The following is a 21,664-nucleotide window of genomic DNA, read 5'->3' on the forward strand; positions in this document are numbered from 1 at the left end:
TCATAATATGATTGTAGTGCCAAGACTTTAGTACAATATATTCCCTTCTTGCCAGATTATAGTTCTATACCTTATAGGTCTTTTCCATATGGTAGTTTGTTGTAGGTACTTTTGTTCTTGGGAAAAATCATGTATTTGTGTCCCTGTCCCTTACGGGTTGACTTTCTGTCCCTTGCTGTGGGAGGTCCTTTTCTATGTGGACTTTTCCATTTATTGTTATGTCTTTATTATTGATATAGATCGAGAGGAACACAGGCTCTTTCTACTGGGTCATTTTTCCCTCCATTCCTTCCCCATTCAACATTTTGTCTATAATCGGGCCCATAACACATTGTCTTAATATTTAAGAGTTAAAAACTTAAGAGTAAAAAAGTTAACTTTGTTCTTATTTTTTTTCTTATTATGTCCTTTGAACATCCATATAAATTTTAGAATTAACTTGTCTAGACAGTCTAGTGGTATTTTCACTAAATTGCACTGCTTATAAGGATCAATTTATGGAGAACCAAATATCCAGCCGTATTAAATCTGTATGCTAAAAGTGATGTCTTGGATGGAACTCTGGTTTCTTATTAATATTTGTCAATGTGATAGATAGGGTTGGATATAAGTAAGATTCTCAGTATTTAACCTCAGCTTGTTATGTAGCTTATAATGTTATTCTGTATACCATTATGTAAATTTAAATGAATGTTTCATTCAGGCTTCTTTTTGGAGACAGATTTCAAAAATCTCACAAAGAAATAGCAGAAAACCTAGTACTGACATTTTCCAAATAAAATTATTTTAGGAGCTTTTGAAACAACATGAAAAGGATACCTTGCAACTAGAGGAACTGAGAAAATCCAAAAAGGTAAGCTTTTTCATTTTCTTTTGTGAAACCAGTATCTCACAAATGCATTGGCCAAATCATATAATGTTCATAAAATGGAGTCTATGACACTTTCCCCAGTACTAGTGAAAACAAAAGGCCTAGAGCTGGGTCTTCTGGATTTAACATGTCAAAAAAAATTGGGACATGAAAATCAAAATTATTGCTGTTTTTTAGAGCCATATTTGAACAAATAGCTACTGTGTGATCTTCAATATCAAATGCCTTCACTTCTAATAAGATCCAAACCAAGAAAGGTCCTTGAATTGCAAAAATATCAGATGCTTCCCTTTAAGCACTGAAAAGAACAGAGTCTCACCCCCCACACACACACCTCTACATACATCCCAGGTACTCTGACTCCAAGTCTTAAAGTTCTGAGGGAACTGAATTCAGTCAGCCTCCTTAAGATATTCTGTGCTTCTGAGACAAATATTAGATCCTCCATGTGGGAGACACCTGAAGGGAAACTGTTCAAACATAGAAAATTACTTGTGTTTGCTTTCTTTTATTTTTCCTGCCAGTGCACTCACTCCTCAACCCTCGCTTGGATATGGGATTGAACCTGGGACCTCAGAGCCTCAATCATGAGAGTCTTTTTGCATCATCATTGTGCTACCTCCCCCACCCCTTTGGATTCAGAATGTATATATTTAAAGAGAGGGGAAAAAAGCAAAAGAGTAACATTATGAGTGCGTGAAGAATGACATCTTAGACTACAGGTCTGATTTCAGTCAGGCGGGCAGACAGACCACCATGCTGCACACAGTAAAGGAGTGGGTTTTGGAGCAAAGTAGAACCAGTATCTATTATAACTAGGTAATGGGATTGTCTATGAACTGTCATTTGGAACTTGTTTATAGATAGACACTATCAGTTGAGTTAATGCTTCATTCACAGTCATGTTTTCTTAGTCACAAACTTGGTCATTGTTTTACCGGATGACAGCCACTATGATGTTGACTTTTCTGAGTACTGAACACTTTTCAACTCCTTTGGAATTGTTGGACTTTATTACAGGATACAGGTAAGTTACACGTAAACAAATTGATCTTTCCATGCCTTGTTTTCAGGCATTACTGGGCAGGATCACAACAGTGTCTAGAGCTAATTTTCCTCAATACTAAACTAATACCATTCTGAGTAGTCTAGTTATCTGCTCTGTGTGTAGATTATGAACTGTTCTCAGTCTGTGCCGGTTCGCAAGATTGTTCACTGGCTCCAGGTCAGCGGTTCTTTCCCCCAACCTCACTGTCTGCTATTTCTTCTCCTCCACTCTCCTGCTGCAGTGGGGCTAGGGTCTCTGCTGTTTGTTTAACAGGCCAGGATGCTCCCACTTTGGGGCCTTTGCCTTTGATATTCACTCCTCCTGGGAAGTTCTTCCCCCATACCTGAAGAATGAACTGCCTTCAGGTTTTCACTCAGTCATCACCTTCTCCATAAAGGTTCAACAATTCCCCCTCCCCCAGACAACACTTCCTTTTCCCTATTTTATTTTTCCACACAGACCTGTAATTAATTAACTTTATAAACTCAGAGAAAACAGGGTTTTCTTTTCTTTTTTTGTTTGGCTTTTTCTTTACCACTAATAACATTTTCTGAATGGCACCCTAGCATGTCACAGACTCTCAGTGAACTCGATTGATTTTTTTATTTTATTATTTTTTTAATGAATAAGTAAGGAAATTAATGGGCAAATGTTAAAAAAAAAAAAAAAAAAGACCTTCACAAAGTTGCCGTAGGAAGTGACAGTACCTCTCCAGTTGATTTTTCTTGGAAGGATGTTGATTGCACGGAAGAGGCTGGAAGGTGTGTAGGAGCTGAGTAGTGCTGACGTATGGAAGGGAGAACCTGGCTCGTTTTTGTGGCGTCTTCGGCACCTCTCTGATCTAGATCTACACTTAGCCATCTCTGCACATAAGCGACATTTTCTTAACATCTCCTGCTTCCCCCACCCTTAGTTTATTATTGTTTTGTTTACTTCTTTATACTTCCCACACTAGTTGCATCCCCTTAAGAGCAGGAAACATATGTGTCTTGTTTATGATAATACTCCTGCGGTCACTTTGGTGGATGGAGGGCTCAGGGACTTTCATATTCCATGTCTGGGTATAAGATCATAGCCCAGAAAAATCTTACAGTTTTGTGAGATGCTGTTTAATCACTAGTAAAACATAAGCTAAAAATTCCTGGTGTTTGATTCAATAATATTTTATTATTATTATTATTATTGGTATACTTTTGTTTTCTCTTTGCTACCAGGGCTTCATTAGAATTTTATGCCTGCACAATCCCATTGCTCCTGGAAGACTTTTCCCCCTTAGATATAGTGGCTGGTCGAGAGGGAAAGGCGGAGTGAGAAGGAACAGTAACACCACCTCGCTGTTCACTACTTGTGAAGCTTCCTTTGTGCACAGTGCTCCCACATGGTGGCTGGGGCTTGAACCCTGGTCCTCACCAATGGTAAATTGTATACTTGGGTGGGGGAAGTAGCACAACAGTTATTATGCAAACAAGACTCTAATGCCTGAGGCTCCGAGGTCCCAGGTTCAATCCCCCCCACACCACCATAAGCTAGAGCTGCATGGTGCTCTGGTAAAAAATAATAATAATAATTAAGCAAATAAAATAATAGTAAGTTGTACAGTCTACTGGATCAGCTACTTCCTAGTCCCTGATACATGATTTTAAAACTAAATTCCGTATTATATATTGAGGGTCCCCTCTTTGTGTTGTGCATTCTGTGGGTTTTGAGAAATGCAGCATTCTATGTATCCACTAATGTAGTCTCAGTCAGAAGAGTTTCAATGCTCTAAAAATTCTCTCTCCTCCACCTACTTATCCTTTACTTCCCCACCCAAACCCTGTCAACTGAGGATCTTTCTTATAGTGGCTATAGTTTTGCTTTGCTTTTCCAAAATGTTATGGGGTTAGACTCTGTAATAAATACTTACTTAATAACTGGATGTTTGGTAGCATTTTTGACTATCGATATGAGCTCTGGCGAGGGCTGGCCCTGAAACCATGAGGAAGGCACATAATGACAAGACACTGGTAGAATTAACAAGACAAGGGAGGTAGAATTAACAGGATATGGTGACTCTGCACTGCAGAAGAAGCTGAAGTTGCTGTTCCACGTTCCAGTCCTTGTGCCATGGAGAAGAGCATAGTAGACATCCTTTCTGATGTCCTGCCACCACTGCTTCCTCTTGCAGATCATAGAGGAGGAGCTGCAAGCACAAGCTGTCATCCTGGAATCCCTTAACACGAGCCTCTACCAAACCCAGATGGAACTCCAGCGAGAGGTGAGTCCTGGGGCTGGAGGCTGAAGGGAAGGGCTTCAATCTCTGGGGGGTAGAGGTGAGGGGTGGGGGGCCTGCCACAGAGCTTGTCTTTGACTGATTTTGGTCTGGAAAAGATAGCTGCTACTATTTACCTGTCTTTCAGAAAACTATGGCTGGAAATCTGGAGAAAACATTCCAGACCAAATTCGCTGAAGCTGAAGAAAAACTTAAATACACCATACAACTACTGACAGAAGAAAACATCCTCTTAAGGTATGGCTAACACTACTCAAAAAAGATATGGCGGGGGATGGGTGGTGGTGCACCTGGTTAACACTCACATTACAGTGCACAAGCACACAGGTTCAAGTCCTTGGTCCATACCTGCAGGCAGAAAGCTTCACGAGTGGTGAAGTAAAGCTGCAATTGTCACTCCATGTATCTTCCTCCCTCTTAAAAAAAAAAAATTATTTGCTTATTGCATAGAGACAGCCAGAAATTGAGAGGGAAGAAGGCGATAGAGAGGGAGAGAGATAGAGGGACACCTGCAGCCCTGCTTTACCACATGCAAAGCTTTCCCCCTGCAGTTGGGGACCAAGGTCTCAAACCCAGGTCCTTGCACATTATAATGTGTGCACTCAACCAGGTGCACCACCACCCAGCCCTTCTCTCCCTCTATCTCTTCCTCCCCTCTCAATTTCCCTCTGTTCCTATCCAATAATAAATAAATAAATAATTTTTAAAAGACATGACCAGGTTTCATAAGCAGGATAGGGGAGAGGAGAAGTAGCATAGTGGTTATGCAAAAAAGAGTTCTCCATACTATAAGCCAGAGCTGAGCAGTGCTGGGGTGGGCGGGCAAAGAGGGCAGGAGGAGGCCTGGTGATGGTCTGGTGACGGCACAGTGGACCTGGAGCCATGAGGTCCCAAGGCTGATCCCTAGTATCCCACGTGCCAGAGTAATGCTCTAATTCTCTCACATGCTGTCATCCTCCCTCCCTACCTCGTGTTAATAAATGGATAAAATCTTAAAGGAGGAGGAGGGGCAGATGAAAATGGACCCAAGCATTACTTATTTTTTTAAATTTTTATTTATATTGGGAGTCGGGTGGTAGCGCAGCGGGTTCAGCGCACCTGGCGCAAAGAGCAAGGATGGATGTAAGGATCCCTGTTCGAGCACCCAGATGGAGCCCCTGGCTCCCCACCTGTAGGGGAATCGCTTCACAGGCAGTGAAGCAGGTCTGCAGGTGTCTATCTTTCTCTCCCCCTCTCTGTCTTCCCCTCCTCTCTCCATTTCTCTCTGTCCTATCCAACAATGATGACATCAATAACAACAATAATAACTACAACAATAAAACAACAAGGGCAACAAAAGGGAATAAGTATTTTTTTTAAAAAGGAAATATTGACAAGACCATAGGATAAGAGGGGTAAAATTCCACACAATTCCCACCACCAGAGTTCCATATCCCATCCCCTCCATTAGAAGCTTTTCTATTCTTTATCCCTCTGGGAGCATGAACCCAGGATCATTATGGGGTGTAGAAGGTGGAAGGTCTGGCTTCTGTAATTGCTTTTCCGCTGAACATGGGCATTGGCAGGTTGATCCATACTCCCAGCCAGGCATTTCTTTTTTTTTTTTTTTTAAGATTTTATTTATTTCTTAATGAGAAAGATAGGAGAGGGAAAGAACCAGACATCACTCTGACACATGTGCTGCTGGGGATTGAACTCAGGACCTCATGCTTAAGAGTCCAGTGCCTTTAGTTACTGTGCCACCTCCCAGACCACCCAGCCAGGTATTTCTTCATGAAGCTAAACACAGGCATTTGGGGGTGAGAAGTACTTCTGTTTGAGTCTGGCCACAGAAGTTAGCTCATGAAGTCACACAGCTCATTTGAAGAAGTTCTGGGAATGTGTCCAAACCCCTTCCTTCATTTGCATCATAGTCTGTGCAAAATGTCATGGAAGATTTAGGTAAGAGTTTCTGAGTTTATTTATCCTGGTGACTAAGAATTATTTTAAAAACCATCTCCTCTGAGAGTTAGGACTTGAGGTGTCAGAATTTCCCCCTTATCTGTGGTTTCTGTGCAAATCATAAATGAAACTTACCTGTAGGTGCATCTGGTGGTGAATTCTTTAATGATGGGAAATTATTCATTGTGCTGATTTAAGAAAATATAGGAGCTTGGTCATCTAGGTGTTGTGTCTCACTAAGTTCAGAACCACCACAAATAATGAGTAAGACAAGTCTCTTTTTTGTTTGTTTTGTTTTGTTTCCAGGGTTATCTCTGAGGCTTGGTGCAGGCACTACGAATCCACTGCTTCTTGCAGCCATTTTTTCCACTTTTTAAAATTATTGGATAAAACAGAGAGAAATTGAGAGAGAAGAGGGAGACAGAGAGGGAGAGATAAAGATAGACACCTACAGATCTGCTTTACCACTTGTGAAACATCCTCCTTGCAGGTGGAGATCTGAGGACTTGAACCCAGATCCTTACACGGGTCCTTGTACTTCATACTATGTGTGCTCAACCAGGTGTGCTAGTGCCCAGCCCCCAGACTATTCTCTCATGAAAGGACAAAGTCACATTTCTCATCCCTTCACACACACACACACACACACACACACACACACACACACACACACACACACACACACACACTTTCTGCCCTTTGAGTTTATCATGATACATCTTTTCTTTTTCACAGGCAAAAGATAATTGCCAAGAATGAAGAAATTTATGAAGAAAGATCTGGGAGACTGACCTCTCTTAGTACTTATGATAGTTGTTGTGACCCTTCAGAAGAGGATGGCAACAAAAAACAAGAATCGTGAACTAGAAAGTTGTTCTCCATCACTATGGAGATGGTGGGAGCCCCCACTCTGTAAAGCTGGAGCACTCCTGGGAAGAAGTGCATGTGGGCTTAGTTCATGGGTTACCTTGATTCTACTCTTGTCTTTTCACGTGCTGGAAATGTTTGAATTTTCATCTAAATTACATAGATTTTCATAACTTCATCCAGAAGTAATGTCCTCTGTATCTGGAGCTGAGTCATCTCTGGGCTTTGTACTATTTCCTCTCCTACCTTTATACATTTCATTATGAAGACACTGATCTGAAGACCTTCTTCCTATCAAACGTTGACTGTGCTGGCAACACTATGTTGACTCTATTGATAGCGTTTTGACCTTTTGTCCTCATTTAGCTAGCAAGAAAATCCTTTTCACTCTCACCTGTGTTTCTCCTTTCTGCCTTTCAAATATGTTCCCTAAGCTGTGAGCCAGAAGGAGTTTCTAGAGATCTTGCCACTCCTCTAAACCATCAGCAGAATTCAGATTGTCACAGAGAGGTAACAAAAAGACACAACATGGGTTGGATATTAGGCCAAACAACTGCAGAAGCAGAGTCATGAATGGTAGTTTGGAACAGCCTCAAGCAAGAGGCTGGGTGCATAGGTAGGGAGTATGGGGAGGCCAAAATCGATTCCACTCAAGTACGTGGAGTCCACATAGTCAGATATCCTGATTTTTCGAAAGAAGTTCTGGTGTTTAGGTATTTCTAAATTATTTTATTTTTAAATATTTATTTATTTATTCCCTTTTGTTGACCTTGTTGTTTTATTGTTGTAGTTATTTTTGTTGATGTCATCATTGATGTCATCAATGTAGTTATTTTTGTTGATGTCATCATTGGATAGGACAGAGAGAAATGGAGAGAGGAGGGGAAGACAGAGAGGGGGAGGGAAAGATAAACACCTGCAGACCTGCTTCACCGCCTGTGAAGTGACTCCCCTGCAGGTGGGGAGCTGGGGGCTGGAACCGGATTCTTAAGCTGGTTCTTGCGCTTTATTTTAAACCTCTTTCAGAAACATAACAGGAAGGAAAATGTAAATTATGTCTGTGATACATTTTTACCTATGAGATGCCATGGCAAATAAATAAATAGCATTAAAAAAATAAATAAATAAATAAACAAGACAATCTCCAAGGAATAGTAGGATAAATTATGTTTTATTCTAAGAAAAATATTTTGAAATAAAAAATTACTTTAAAAGTTTAACTAATTCCTACTTGTTTAAAATGAAGTAAAGACATAAAGAAGCAACAAATACAAATGCATGGAAAAAGTATAAGGTAATTAATTAAAAATATCAATACAATCAGTGAATTATATTTACAAAAGCAAGTGTGGATTGCAGAGCTATGAAAAAAAAAAACCTAGAAGTTGAATTTCGGAACAAATTAGAAAGCACTTGTAAAACACTTTCATTTTTTCCCCTGGTTTTCAAGCTACGAAATTATGTTCTCAAATTTATTTTTTACAGAAACTTGGAAATTAGTGTTGAGAATGTACTGGGAGTACAATAGTAATGATGAAGTTAGTATTCTATTTAGCAGTGAGCCTGATGAAATACTGAGGAAAAATAAAAATGTAAATAAATCACCCTCCCCCTTTTAGTAAAATCTAATCTGAATAGTTGTGTCTTTTAGCACTAAAAAAAAAAAAAAAAAAAAAAAAATCAAGGTCTTCTCAAGCCGGAAAAGGAGACTCATGCATTCCCAGAGCAGTTAGTGATACACACATTACACCTGAAGCTCACTGATTAGCTGTTTTTCTGAGGTCAGATGACAAAATTCTCCAGCACCACCCTTTGAGACAGGTCCACTAGCTCTCCTCTGCAGATCTACTGCACCAGCATTCTTTGTCATAGAATCAAGCCCAGTCAACAGAAACCGAGGTCTGATACATTCTCCCAAGAAACAAAGCCACCAGCCTTCTTGCAGACGGAATAGGCATTTTGTATCTCTTGTTCTCCACTATGTGAAAAACAAAACAGAAAAGCAAAATAGCTCCACAAAGAAATTCAGCATAGTGTTAGACAATGAAACAGCAGCATCAGTTAAGAGGGAAGAAGAGTTTTTTCCTCAGTGTGAAGGTTGGCTGTGGCATCTGCTTCCCTAAGTTCTTCCTGTCATCCTTATTGCTGACTTCAAAGTTCACTTGGGTGAGGATGGTAAGAATATCTTCGCCCCTGTAAAACACAACATGACATTGTGACTCCCCTATGGTGGGAAGATGACAGATTAACCCTTTTCATCTGCTGTGTTCAGCTACCCTCCCTCAGAACGTCAGGCATTTGAAACAGGAGGTTGCTCAACTGAGACCCACCACAGCTTTGCAGGTAGAAGATATCTCAGAACTTACTGTCTTGTCTCTGATTAAGCATCAAAAAGCTCCTCACCACTTTCAGACATGGCTTCTTTTCCTCCTGACTTGTTTGTACCTCTCTCAGCTCCATGTACCCTGTTGCTTGTCACTATATATCACCTCCTTTACCCTTCCCAGCATCCTGTCTCCAGTTGATGCTGCTCTGTGGATTCATCGTGATGCAACCAAGCATTAAAGAAGTGAAAATTTAATATCTCCTACAGCCAAGCCCAGTCTTTCTCCCCAAGTTTTCATGAGATTATCAGCTCACCATGCTTCTCCATCTGAGACTAACCCCTAAACATTGCACAATTCATGAACCAAGTTACAGATGTGGTGGTTCATGCCTTTATCAGCCACAGGCACATTTTTTAATTATCTTTACTTATTGGATAGAGACAGCCAGAAAATGAGAAGAAAGGGGAATATAGAGAGGGGGAGAAATGGAGAGACACCTGCAGCCCTGCTTCACCACTTGTGAAGCTTTCCCCCTGCAAGTAGGGTCTTGAACCCAGGTCCTTGCATGCTGCAATGTGTGCACTTAACCAGGTGCACCACCACCTGGCCCCCATAGGAAATTCTTTTTTTTTTTAATTATCTTTATTTATTTACTGGATAGAGACAGCCAGAAATCAAGAGGGAAGGGGGGATAGAGAGGAAGAAAGACAGAAAGTCACCTGTAGCACTGCTTCACCACTAGTGAAGCTTTCCCTCCTGCAGATGGGGACCGGGACTCGATCCTGGGTCCTTGAGCACATTGTAGCATGTGCGCTCAACCAGGTGTGCTACCACCCAGCCCCAGAAATTCTTGATCTGCATATACATGAAGCATAATAACATGAGGATTATTCCAGAAATGCTAGGATGGTTCAACATATGCAAGTCAAAGCATGATACACACACACACACACACACACACACACACACACACACACACACACAGGACAAAAACATACAGTCATGTCAATGGAGAAAGAAAAAGTAACAAGATTCAACACCTATATATGATAAAGAACCTTCAGCAAAATGAACACAGAAGGAATACGTTTTGATAGTTAAGGCCAAAGCTGGCAAACCCACAGTCAACAACATATTCAAGGTCCCAGGCTCAATCCCTAGCACCACCATAAGCCAGAGCTAAGCAGTGCCCTGGACTTTCTTCTCTGTCTCTGTTTATCTATATCTCTCATTAAAGTAAAATAATTTTTAAAAAGAAACTATTTTTTAAATCTAGCACAACATAATAAAGTATAGTCAATAATAAAAAAAAATCTTGGAATTATAAAGTAAGGGGGGTGGGCACCAGAGCCCCTGGTTAAGCACACCCACATGTTACCAAGCACAAGAACCTACACAAGACCCCCCTGCTCCCCACCTACAGGGGGACATTTCACAAGCGGTGAAGCAGGTCTGCAGGTGTCTCTCTTTCTCTTTCCCTCTCTATATCCCCCTCCTCTCTCAATTTCTCTCTGTTCTGTTGAATAAAATGGGAAAAATGGCTGCTAGGAGCCTTGGCTTCTTAGTGCCAGCACCAAGCCCCAGAGATAACCCTGGAGAAAAAAAAAAAAAAAGAAACATCGATGGATTAAATGAAGGAGTTAATGTTTCTACCACATTTTGTCACTTTTTGAACCAGGTCAAATCAGTGAAACTATTAGGAGTTTTTAACCTTTAGTACTTATCTCCCAAAACCCCAAAAGAATTTGAGGCTGGTTAGCTATCACAGAACTTTGGAGAGTTGAGGGATGCGGCACACCAAATGAGTTACTGCCTTCTTAGAAGATTTCCAAAACAAGTAGGGTTGATTTAGTCTAAAAAAGAAAGAAAGGAAGAAAGGAAGAGAGAAAGAAAGAAAGAAAGAAAGAAAGAAAGGAAGGAAGGAAGGAAGGAAGGAAGAAAGGAAAATTAAAAAAAAAAAAGATTCAATGCAAGGCAGGGCTATGGAGCAGCAGCAGCTGTGTTTCTCTCCTCTCCTCTCCTGGGTCAACTAGGAATACCAAAGGAGACCACCTGGGACCGCAAGCAGACGGGACTAGAGCAACTTCAGGAACCCACCAAATCACTAGAGAGTGCAAACATATGTGGCTAGTGGACAGAGAGGAGCCTAGGGAGAGATTAAGTGGCTGTTAACAGCCCGGCAGTTTACTAGTTGAGACACCACCTCCAATCTGTTTCACCAACAAAAAGACGGTGGAAGGGAGAGGACTCCCCTAAGACTCACCAAATGCAACTGTGAGTCTCCATTGCTACTGCCCTCTGAATCTGGAGCAGCAGCAGGGAGGCCCTGTGCTGACGCCAGGGGACAGAGAACCATGAGGAAACTCAGGAGAAGGTCTATACCTCCGTGGCCTAGCTGTGGGTCTGTGAGAGTCTCTTTGCACAACCACTGGATTATCTCTGCCCCACCCTGCTTTGTATAACCACTGGATTATCTCTGCCCCACCCTGCTTTATCTCTTGGTCAGGAGTCAGTGATTAAACTAAAAAGAAAAAAAAAAAAAAGCTGGTCTAAATGACTAGTTCCCAGCTCTCTGACACCCTGGTTTTCCTTTGAAGGGCTGAGTAAAGAAAGCTCAGTAAGGAAGCCGAGTGGTGGTGCACTGGGTTAAGCACACTTGGTACGAAGCACAAGGACCTGCGCAAGAATCCTGGCTTGAGCCCCCAGCTCTCTTACCTGCAGTGTGGGGGGCGGGGTTGCTTCACAAGCAGTGAAGCAGGTCTATCTTTCTCTCTCCCTGTCTTCCCCTCCTCTCTCAAGTTCTCTGTCCCATCCAAGAGCAGTGGATTTGTAGTGCAGGCACAGAGCCCCCCTCCCCCCAATAGCCCTGGAGAAAAAAAAAGTCAATAAGGACCTCACTTTTCCCATCTATGAACTAAAGGCATTAACATACACCATCGACCCACTTTCCCACTGACCTGAGAAATACTGTCATGTGATTCACAGTTATACATTTAGAGACAAATGAAGCATTTGCTGAACAGAAGTTACCTCGGACATCTCTCTCGCAGGTTCTGGCAAAGTGACTGGATATACCAGGTACCCTCTGCAGGGTCTCGGTAGGAAACACAGTCGTTGACAGTGGCCATGCCCAGGAGGAAGTCAGCCTCGTCTGGGATGTATCTCTTCTGAGATGAAGAATCCATTTCTAAGTAGTCATCATCCTGTTTAGAGTCAGTGTCAATAGCTATACCTCTCTGGTAGTTATCTCCTTGACAAGCCTGAATGAAAAAGATCTTTGGTTTGTCCACAAGGGAAGGGCAGTTTAATCCAGTGAAGTAAGAGGTCAGCTCACTGATGGAGACTTCCTTCCCATCAGAACCATAAACGATGCCTTTGTCTCCATGGGAGAGGATGCAGCAGATGAAGCAGTCCATGTTACTGTGGTCCATTTTTTGATATGATTTCATAACTTCATGGATTTTCTTTGCTGTATTGTCTCTGTAACGCACTATCTCAAAGTGAAGACTACTAAAGGTATTTTTCAAAGCCTCTGAAAAATGAAATAAGAAAGTCATATCACACCACAAGAATTCCCAGATCACAAATCAGAGCTCTAGAAAACAGCAGGTTTAACATGAATAGGGTAATACTTTGAACCAGATAGATACTGGGTGATCTCACTCATAGGTGGAACTTATGAAGCAAGGGCAGTAAGGGAAAGGAAACACCAGGTGAAGGAAGCTTAAACAGGGTGTGGTGTATCGCACCAAAGCAAAGGGCTCTGGGGAAGGGGGCTTAGGGGTGGGATGGAGGGGCCCTTGGGATCCTGGTGCATGATGCTGGGAAATGACTTAGGTTGGAGAAGGGAGTGTCCTGCAGACACCTGTCAGGGGGCACTGGTTGTACTAATGTGCCAACTATACTGGAAACCACTAAACCACCAGTAAAGTGAGGGGGGTACAAATCTGAATCAGAACGTAAGCACAAGACCTTTAATATTAGTGGTTGGTTTCCACAGGCTGCCACTAGCTGCATTCTCCCTGTCTTTGAGGCAAATGAGGAAGAGGAGCATGCTGTGGAGCCACTGATTAACACTGTTTTTTTCTCAACTGGCCTACAAGGGAGGGAGCTTATGATTTGGGCCTCCTGCCAAACCAATCGAAAAGATAACTACATTCTTTACAAAATAAATTTTTGAATAAAAGGCCATATTTGACCTATCCTGAAAGCTCTCAAGCATGCTTATATGTATCAAAACATAAGACATAAACATTAAATATAAGTTGGTTTATAATTAATCAAAATATAAGACATGAACACTGAAAATAAGTTTGTGGAGCTAAAAGATGATCTACTCACCCTCTCCACCTCACAGACCCATGTTCTAGAAAGACAACTACTTCCAAATTTTAATTAGTTTGTTTGTTGGTTTATTTATTTATTTATTTTGCCTCCAGGGTTATCACTGGGCTTGGTGCCTGCGCTACGAATCCACTGCTCCTGGAGCCCATTTTTTTTCCGTACTTGTTGCGTTTTGTTATTGTTGCTGTTGGATAGGACAGAGAGAAATCAAGAGAGGATAGGAAGACAGAGAGGGAGAGAGAGAGAGAGATAGACACCTGCAGACCTGCTTCACCGCCTGTGAAGCAACCCCCCTGCAGCGACCCTCCTGCAGGTGGGGAGCCTGAGGTTCAAACCCAGATCCTTGCACAGGGTCCTCGTGCTTCTTACTATATGTGCTTTACTGGTGTGCCACCACCCAGCCCCTAGTCTCATATATTTTGTAATGAATTTGGATACATTGCTATTTATTCATCCATAAATTTCATACTTTAATACTTTTATGAAGGATGAGCATTTGGTGCTCTTTGTAGTTATTTACAATTTCTAGTTGAGTCAATAGTAATATTTGTATTACTAGTACTATGTAAAAATTTTTCTCCTCCTTCCCCTTCTCCTTCTCCTTCTTCTTTTTACCAGAGCACTACTTAGCTCTGGCTTATGGTGGTGTGGGGGGTTGAACCTGGAGACTTGTAGCCTCAAGCATGATAGTCTCTTTGCATAACCATTATGTTGTCTACCCCACCCAACAAAATATTCTTTAATAGAGACCCTTTCTGAACAATTTCTGTCTTTCCTAGAATTAGGAATTACAGTAGTCTTCCACTTGTTTCATTTATTATATGTTCAGCATTATGTTCCCCCAAATGCTCTAATAAATCCAGTCAGCCCTTTGGTTGTCTGTTTAATTTTTTAAGTAAAAATTGCATGTACATAAGGTATACAACATGCAAATTTAATGCACATAGAAAAATAAGTGCTATAATCAAGCTAATTCACACATCTCCTTACATATCTCTGTGTGGCAAGATCACCAGGAATCTACTTTCTTACCATATTTCCAACAATCAGTACATTTTTTAAAAAGATTTTTTAATATTTATTTATTCCCTTTTGTTGCCCTTGTTTTATTGTTGTAGTTATTATTGTTGTTGTTATTGATGTCATTGTTGTTGGATAGGACAGAGAGAAATGGAGAGAGGAGGGGAAGACAGAGAGGGGGAGAGAAAGATAGACACCTGCAGACCTGCTTCACTGCCCGTGAAGCTACTCCCCTGCAGGTGGGGAGCTGAGGGCTTAAACCAGGATCCTTATGCCTGTCCTTGTGCTTAGCGCCACCTGTGCTTAACCTGCTGTGCTATTGCCCAACTCCCTACAACATTTTATTTTAACTAAACAACGCTGAACTAAAGGATGATATTTGAGGACCTGCTAGAGTTGAGTTTTCTTTTGCAAGAGATAAGAGAAAAAATCATGGAAGGAAGAAAGGACGATGGTTACACTGAAAATCAAGATAAGCACCTGAGGACTATGGAAGAGAAGAAGATGAAGAAAAGCAAAGTGGGCAGTGACTGGAAAGAGTAATCCTAAATCCACATAGGATACTCAGCCCATTTCTGGTCATTTCTCCACTGCTACCAACTGTTTACTGAACGTGAGTTATCTGAGGGAGACTGTGCTTGATAGGTTTTCTTTACCCCCAACTCTTACTGAGTAGCCATTGTGCCTCTCTAGAAGAATCAGACTTCAAGCTGGGAGCTTGAACCCGGATCCTTACGCTGGTCCTTGCACTTAGCGCCACGTGCGCTTAACCCGCTGCGCTACCACTTGACTCCCAATCAGTACATTTTTATTAACTATTGTCACCATGCTGTATTTAACACTAAAAATAACCATTAGGGAGCCTGGTGATGGTGCACCAGGTAGAACACACACCTCAACTGAAGACCCAGGTTCAAACTCCTGGTCCCCACCAGCAGGGAGGGAAGTTTCACAACTGGTGGAAAAGCTGCAAGTGTCTCTCCCTTTTCAATTTATTATTATTATTATTATTATTATTATTATTATTATTATTATTATTATTATTAGATAGAGACAGAGAGAAATTGAGAGGGAAGGGAGAAGTAGAGAGGGAAAGAGACAGAGAAAGACCTGCAGACCTGCTTTAGCAATTGGTAAGTTTTCCCCCTGCAGGTGGGAACCGGGTACTTGAACCTAGGTCTTTGCACACTGCAATGTGAGCACTTAACCAGGTACACCACCACCTGGCCCCAGTAACTCTCTTCCTCTCTCTTCACCTCAATGTTTTCTCTGTGGAAGGAAGTAAGGAAAGAAGGAAAGGAGGAAGGGAGGAAGGAAGATAAGCCTAAATTAACTTCCTAAATTGTTTTATGTCACTGGAGTTTCATCATTCCAGGTCAACTTTATCAGATAGAAACAAAGAGACAGAGGACAAGAGGGGGACATTAAGCTTCTTCCCATGCAGTGTGATGTCAGGCCTGAACCTGGGTCACACGCACGATGAAGCAGGAATATTGTCCTGGTGAGCTTTCTTGCTGGCCCTAATTTTCTGGATTTTAAATTCAGTTGAAAAAATCAGTCACAACTGTGCCAGGTGGTGGCTCACCTGGTTAAACACACAGAGTACTAAGCACGAGGACCTACTTGGACAAGGGCCACGTGCAGGTGGGGTCTGAGTCCCCAGTCCCCACCTGCATAGGGGTCGCTTCACAAGCGGTGAAGCAAGTCTGCAGGTGTCTTATCTTTCTCTCTCCATCTCTGTCTCCCCTCCTCTCTCCATTTCTCTCTGTCCTATCCAATAAAATGGAAAGAATGGCCTCCAGAAGCTGTGCTAGCCCTGAGCCCCGATAACCCTAGAGGCAGAAAAAAAATCAGTCATAGGGCCAGAAGATAATGCACCCAGCACAACTCACACTTTATGTTGTGTGGCGATCTGGGTTCGAGCCCTGGGCACCACATGGGAGCACCATCCATCAAGAATACCAGGGGAAGCATTCCCAAGCAGTGGAATGGAGCTCCTCTTCTGCTGTCTCTCCCTCTCTGCATGCCTCTGACATTGAAAGGAAAACAGATGGGGGGGGGGTAAAAAAATAAAAAGGAAAAAGAGTCTTCCTGGAGCAGCAGAACCATGCAAGCGTGAAGCCCTAATAGGGAAAAAAAAAGTAATTACCTGATATAGTGATTCATAAATACCTTGATCAAGAGTTCTTTGATCAAATAAAAATGCTCAGGTTGGATTATTTCTATTTTTTTTTGTTGTTCTTGTAAATACTTTTATTCACATGCTGCTATGTATTTTTTTTCATTTAACTTGTAAGTTCTCAATAATAGCCTAAATAGGGTGAGCACAAGAATCCGTGACTACATGCACATTTAAAAACTCTCCTTCTGCTAAGGACACACACTGTATGCTGTGCCCACAGCCCAGCTTTACAAATGCAACTTGTCTGTGTGACCTTGAGACCTCTGCAGCACTTTCACCTATTAACTGGAAGATTATGTGGGAGCACTGCACACAGAGAACTAAAAGCAAAGCACATGGTTATCCTTCATTTTTAATCATTTAAGTATTTCATTATTTATTGAGGAGAGTGGGGAGAGAAAGAGACAGAGCATCTCCCTGGCAAAGATCAAGCTCAGGTTCTCATGCTTGAGAGCCCAACCCTTATCCATTGCACTACCTCCTATGCATGGCTATTCCTTATTATGGACATTTTATATCCGGTCTGACATTTCATCCTTATGTATACATTGTTTTGACTTTTTTTTTTTAGAAACTGATTATAACCAATGGCAGAAAACTGGCACATATTTAAAAATTCTCTTCAAGATCCGAAAGGCTGAGAAACACATGAAAAAATGCTCCAAGTCTCTGATGGTCAGAGAAATGCAAATAAAGACAACAGTGAGATATCACTTCACCCCTGTGAGAATGTCCTACATCAGAAAAGGTAGCAGCAACAAATGCTGGAGAGGTTGTAGGGTCAAAGGAACCCTCATGCACTGCTAGTGGGAATGTAAATTGGACCAACCCATGTGGAGAGCAGTCTGGAGAACTCACAGAAGGCTAGAAATGCATCTACCCTACAACCCTGCAATTCCTCTCCTGGGGATATATCCTAAGGAACCCAACACACTCATCCAAAAAGATTTGTGTCTACCCATGTTCATAGCAGCACAATTTGTAGTAGCCAAAACCTGGAAGCAACCCAGGTGTTCAACAATAGATGAGTGGCTGAGCAAGTTGTGGTATATATATATATATATATACACAATGGAATACTACTCAGCTAATAAAAATGGTGACTTGACCGTTTTCAGCCCATTTTGGATGGAGCTTGAAGAAATCATGTTAAGTGAAATAAGCCAGAAACAGAAGGATGAATATGGGATGATCTCACTCTCAAGAAGGCAGAAGTTGAAAAATAAGATCAGAAGAGAAAACACAAGTAGAACCTGAACTGGAGTTGGTGTATTACACCAAAGTAAAAGACTCTGGGGTGTGTGGGGGGAAGAGTACAGGTCTAAAAAAAGTGACAGAGGACATAGTGGGGCTTGTATTGTTATATGGAAAACTGCTAAATGTAATGTACAAACTATTGTATTTACTGTCAAATGTAAAACATTAATCTCTCAGTAAAGAAATTAAAGAATTAAATAAAAAATTCTCTTCACTTGCACATGGAAATAAAGTTATATCCAGTTATTTCTTTATCAGTCTATCAAACATGTGATCCTGCTAGCACAGCTATTGTTCTTCTCTTTTTGATATTTTATTTTATTTATTCATTTGACAAAGACAGAAACTAAGAGGAAAGGGGGAGGAAAGGAGGAGAGAGGAAGAGAGACAGCTGCAGCACTGCTTCACTGTTCATGGAGTTCCCCCTCCAGGTGAGGACCAGGGGCTTAAACCTGGGTCTTTGCTTATGGTAATGTGTGCACTCTGCCAGGTGCTCCCCTCCCATGACCCTCTGGGCTTTTTAACGGAAGCTCAGGTATTGGAAATATCCAGCTCCTCTCTTTAAATTCTGCTGTACCTGCGTCCAAGTCTGTTCCATTCCTGTCCTTAATTCTGTGAAGTTTGGATACCTCCTTCCTTGCGACACTAAAATCATGATTGTTAAAGATCAAACAGTACCCCCGAGGCTTGCTTTTCATCCGGTAAACTGTCTGGGAATCCGATTCCTGAAAAACAAAAATTCAACCCAGGAGTCAGATACTGGCGAGATAAACAGACAACTGTGAGGAGAGGCCAGCCTATGCCCTGACCAGACTGCATGCACGTGACCTTTTCACGGACCCATCTGACCTCAACTCCCATTTATTGCCCTGCTAGGTTCGTTTCCAGCGAGAGCCTCCACTCAGGAGCCCCACACTTCTAACCCACAGATTGGGTCTCAAGTCTGTCTCCTCAACATGGGCTTCCTCTCACTGTTGGTATCCCCTTGCATTGCCATTGGCACCTTTTCTGCTTAATCAGGACTTGCTGCATGAAGATAAACATGAGAGAGAGAGAGAGAGAGAGAGAGATCTATTGACTGGCCCTAGAGGACGCAGGTGATTCCCTCTGCTATTTCACTCTGGTCGTCCAGGATTCTGGGTTAGCCATAGAGGACCTTCCCATCACACAGGGCCTAATGTAGCTCAAGGATTTTTTAAACTGCTGGCTTCAGCTTATCTTGGGGCCACAGCAACAGAGGAGAGGTAGGTGCTGGTCTGGTGGGCCTTAGTACTTGACAGTGTGATTCTAAAGTGGCCCCAGTTTCCCCAGAGCTATTGCTGTGCTGAGATGTCCAGCTCCTTAAGGTAGAGAAAACGTGTTCCAGGCCAAATTCTTGGTTCTACTAATTCGTACTCATAATATTGGGCAAGCTGCTTAATTTTTTATGCACTTAGTATCATTAGCTGTTTTTCGTTTGTTTGTTTTTGGTTTTGGATTATTGCCTCCAGGGTTATTGCCAGGACTCGGGGCCTGCATTACGAATTCACTGCTCCTGCAGCTATTTTTTTAAATTTTTATCTGATACGACAGAGAAAGATTGAAAGAGGGGGAGATAGAGAAAGAGAGACAGACTCCTGAAGACTGGCTTCACAGCTTGTGAAGCACCCCCCCCCTGCAGGTGGGGGGGTTCGAATCTGGGTCCTTGCGCATTGTACTATGTGGGGTTTTTGTTTGTTTGTTTGTTTGTTTGCCTCCAGGGTTACTGTTGGGGCTCGGTGCCTGCACTATGAATCCACTGCTCCTGGAGGCTATTTTTTCTCCCTTTGTTGACCTTTGTTTGTCGTCGTTGTTGTTATTGTTATTATTGTTGTTGTTGCTGCTGTCTTGTTGGCTAGGACTGAGAGAAACAGAGAGGAGATGGGAAGACAAAGAGGAAGAGAGAATGATATAGACACCTGCAGACCTGCTTCACTGGCTGTGATGCGACCGCCCCTGCAGGTGGGGAGCCAGGGGCTCGAATCTGGGATTCTTACGCCCGTCCTTGAACTTTGCACTACGTGCACTTAACCCAGAGCATCATGGCCTGGCTCCCTCATTAACTGTTTATCAGGGACAAAAGCCATCCCAGGATTTACTGTTTACAAAGTGCCCCGTGATTTGTCGTTAATCCCTAGTTTTCAGAGTGAAAGAGGTTTGGTTCCTTGGAGTCCACCTGTCAATCTTCTTTCAAGCTTAGTTTCCAATCTCCCACTGGAGTTTCCTCTGCTTCCTGTCAGGAAGTGAGTTAGATCATGTCTAGGGAATTATGAATGCTACATAAGCAGAAGTGAGGATGTCTAGAAAGGCAACTTTAGTGCTGCTTTATCTTGATAGGAATGTAGAGACAGCTAGAGCGGCAGGATTTGTTACGTACACTTAATCACAAAAGGGGAAGGTTGGTGAATGATAGCTCACAGGGCAGGCCTAAGGGAAGGCTTTGCTTTATCCAGCTCTGCTAGACTCTCCCTCACAGAGTCCTCCCATTTAGGCTAAGGCCATTACCAACAGGATTCTCTCCCCCACCCCTTCCTTGTCTTCCATCAATTCTAGTACCTTTGTCTTGGCTTAAATTATTTTTAAAAGAAAATTGTGGGCTGGGGAGATAACATAATGGTTATTCAAAACGACTTTCAAGTCTGAGACACCAGAGTTGAGCAATGCTCTAGAAAAACAAACAAACAGACAAGTAGAACTAAAAAAAGAGGGTCAGGTGGGAGTTGGGTAGTAGCGCAGCGGGTTAAGCGCACGTGGCATAAAGCTCAAGGACCTGAGTAAGGATCCTGGTTTGAGCCCCCGGATCCCCACCTGCAGGAGAGTCAATTCACACGCGGTGAAGCAGGGCTGCAGGAGTCTCTTTCTCTCTCCCTCTATATCTCCTCCTCCTCCCTACTCGACTTATCCCTATTGCATGAAATTTTTTAAAAGGAAATAAGTAAATAAAATTAGTGGTAAAATAATAAAATAAAAAGTTAACACACAGAAAAAAACCAAGAGAACTTATTTAAAAGTGAAAAGATTATGCCTTAATTATGCTTAACAGAATAAATAAAGTGATGAAAGACAGCTACAGGATGGTCTCACTCGCATGTGGGATCTATAGAACTGATACACATGGACTGGAAAACTTGCAAAAACAAACTAACAAAAAAGCGGGACATGAACAAACTGTCTTAAGACTTTGTGGGAACTATGGTGGTTATCACTGGAAGAAGGGGGAGTGGGGACACAGAAGTTTGGTGGTGGGTGTGGTGTGGAACTATACCCTGTCATCTTACAATCTTGGTTTTATTTAGTCTTTATCTTTACTCGAGCACTGCTCAGCCCTGGTTTATGGTGGTATGGGGGATTGAACCTGAGACTTTGGAGCCTCAGGCATGAGAGTCTCTTTGTATAACCATTATGCTATCTACTCCCTCCCATCTTACAATTTTGTAATCCACTGTAAATAACATTTTTTAAATTTAATAAATAAGTAAATTCTCCTAGAAAAGAAGTCACACCTTAAATGTTTTTC

General features: G+C 42.0%; 2 protein-coding genes across 11 annotated transcripts in view; one reads left to right on the forward strand and one right to left on the reverse strand.

Moving 5' to 3' along the window:
* The window catches only part of FLACC1 (flagellum associated containing coiled-coil domains 1), a 49,116-nt gene extending 41,939 nt beyond the window's left edge, over positions 1–7,177 (forward strand). For all 3 annotated transcript variants that reach the window (XM_060193427.1, XM_007520521.2, XM_060193428.1), the window contains 4 exons: positions 791–853; positions 4,087–4,176; positions 4,319–4,428; positions 6,868–7,177. In XM_060193427.1, the coding sequence (XP_060049410.1) occupies positions 791–853; positions 4,087–4,176; positions 4,319–4,428; positions 6,868–6,994 (390 nt within the window). In that variant the 3' untranslated portion in view covers positions 6,995–7,177. The remainder of the gene's footprint in view (positions 1–790; positions 854–4,086; positions 4,177–4,318; positions 4,429–6,867) is intronic.
* A 1,460-nt stretch (positions 7,178–8,637) lies between these two features.
* CASP8 (caspase 8) overlaps positions 8,638–21,664 on the reverse strand; it is a 43,070-nt gene continuing 30,043 nt past the window's right edge. For all 8 annotated transcript variants that reach the window (XM_060194144.1, XM_060194143.1, XM_060194145.1 and 5 more), the window contains 3 exons: positions 18,707–18,854; positions 12,357–12,858; positions 8,638–9,192 (listed from right to left, as the gene is read on the reverse strand). In XM_060194144.1, the coding sequence (XP_060050127.1) occupies positions 9,057–9,192; positions 12,357–12,858; positions 18,707–18,854 (786 nt within the window). In that variant the 3' untranslated portion in view covers positions 8,638–9,056. The remainder of the gene's footprint in view (positions 9,193–12,356; positions 12,859–18,706; positions 18,855–21,664) is intronic.

This window comes from Erinaceus europaeus, chromosome 7 (genome assembly GCF_950295315.1).
Source record: "Erinaceus europaeus chromosome 7, mEriEur2.1, whole genome shotgun sequence".
In the NCBI taxonomy this organism is placed as follows: domain Eukaryota; kingdom Metazoa; phylum Chordata; class Mammalia; order Eulipotyphla; family Erinaceidae; genus Erinaceus; species Erinaceus europaeus.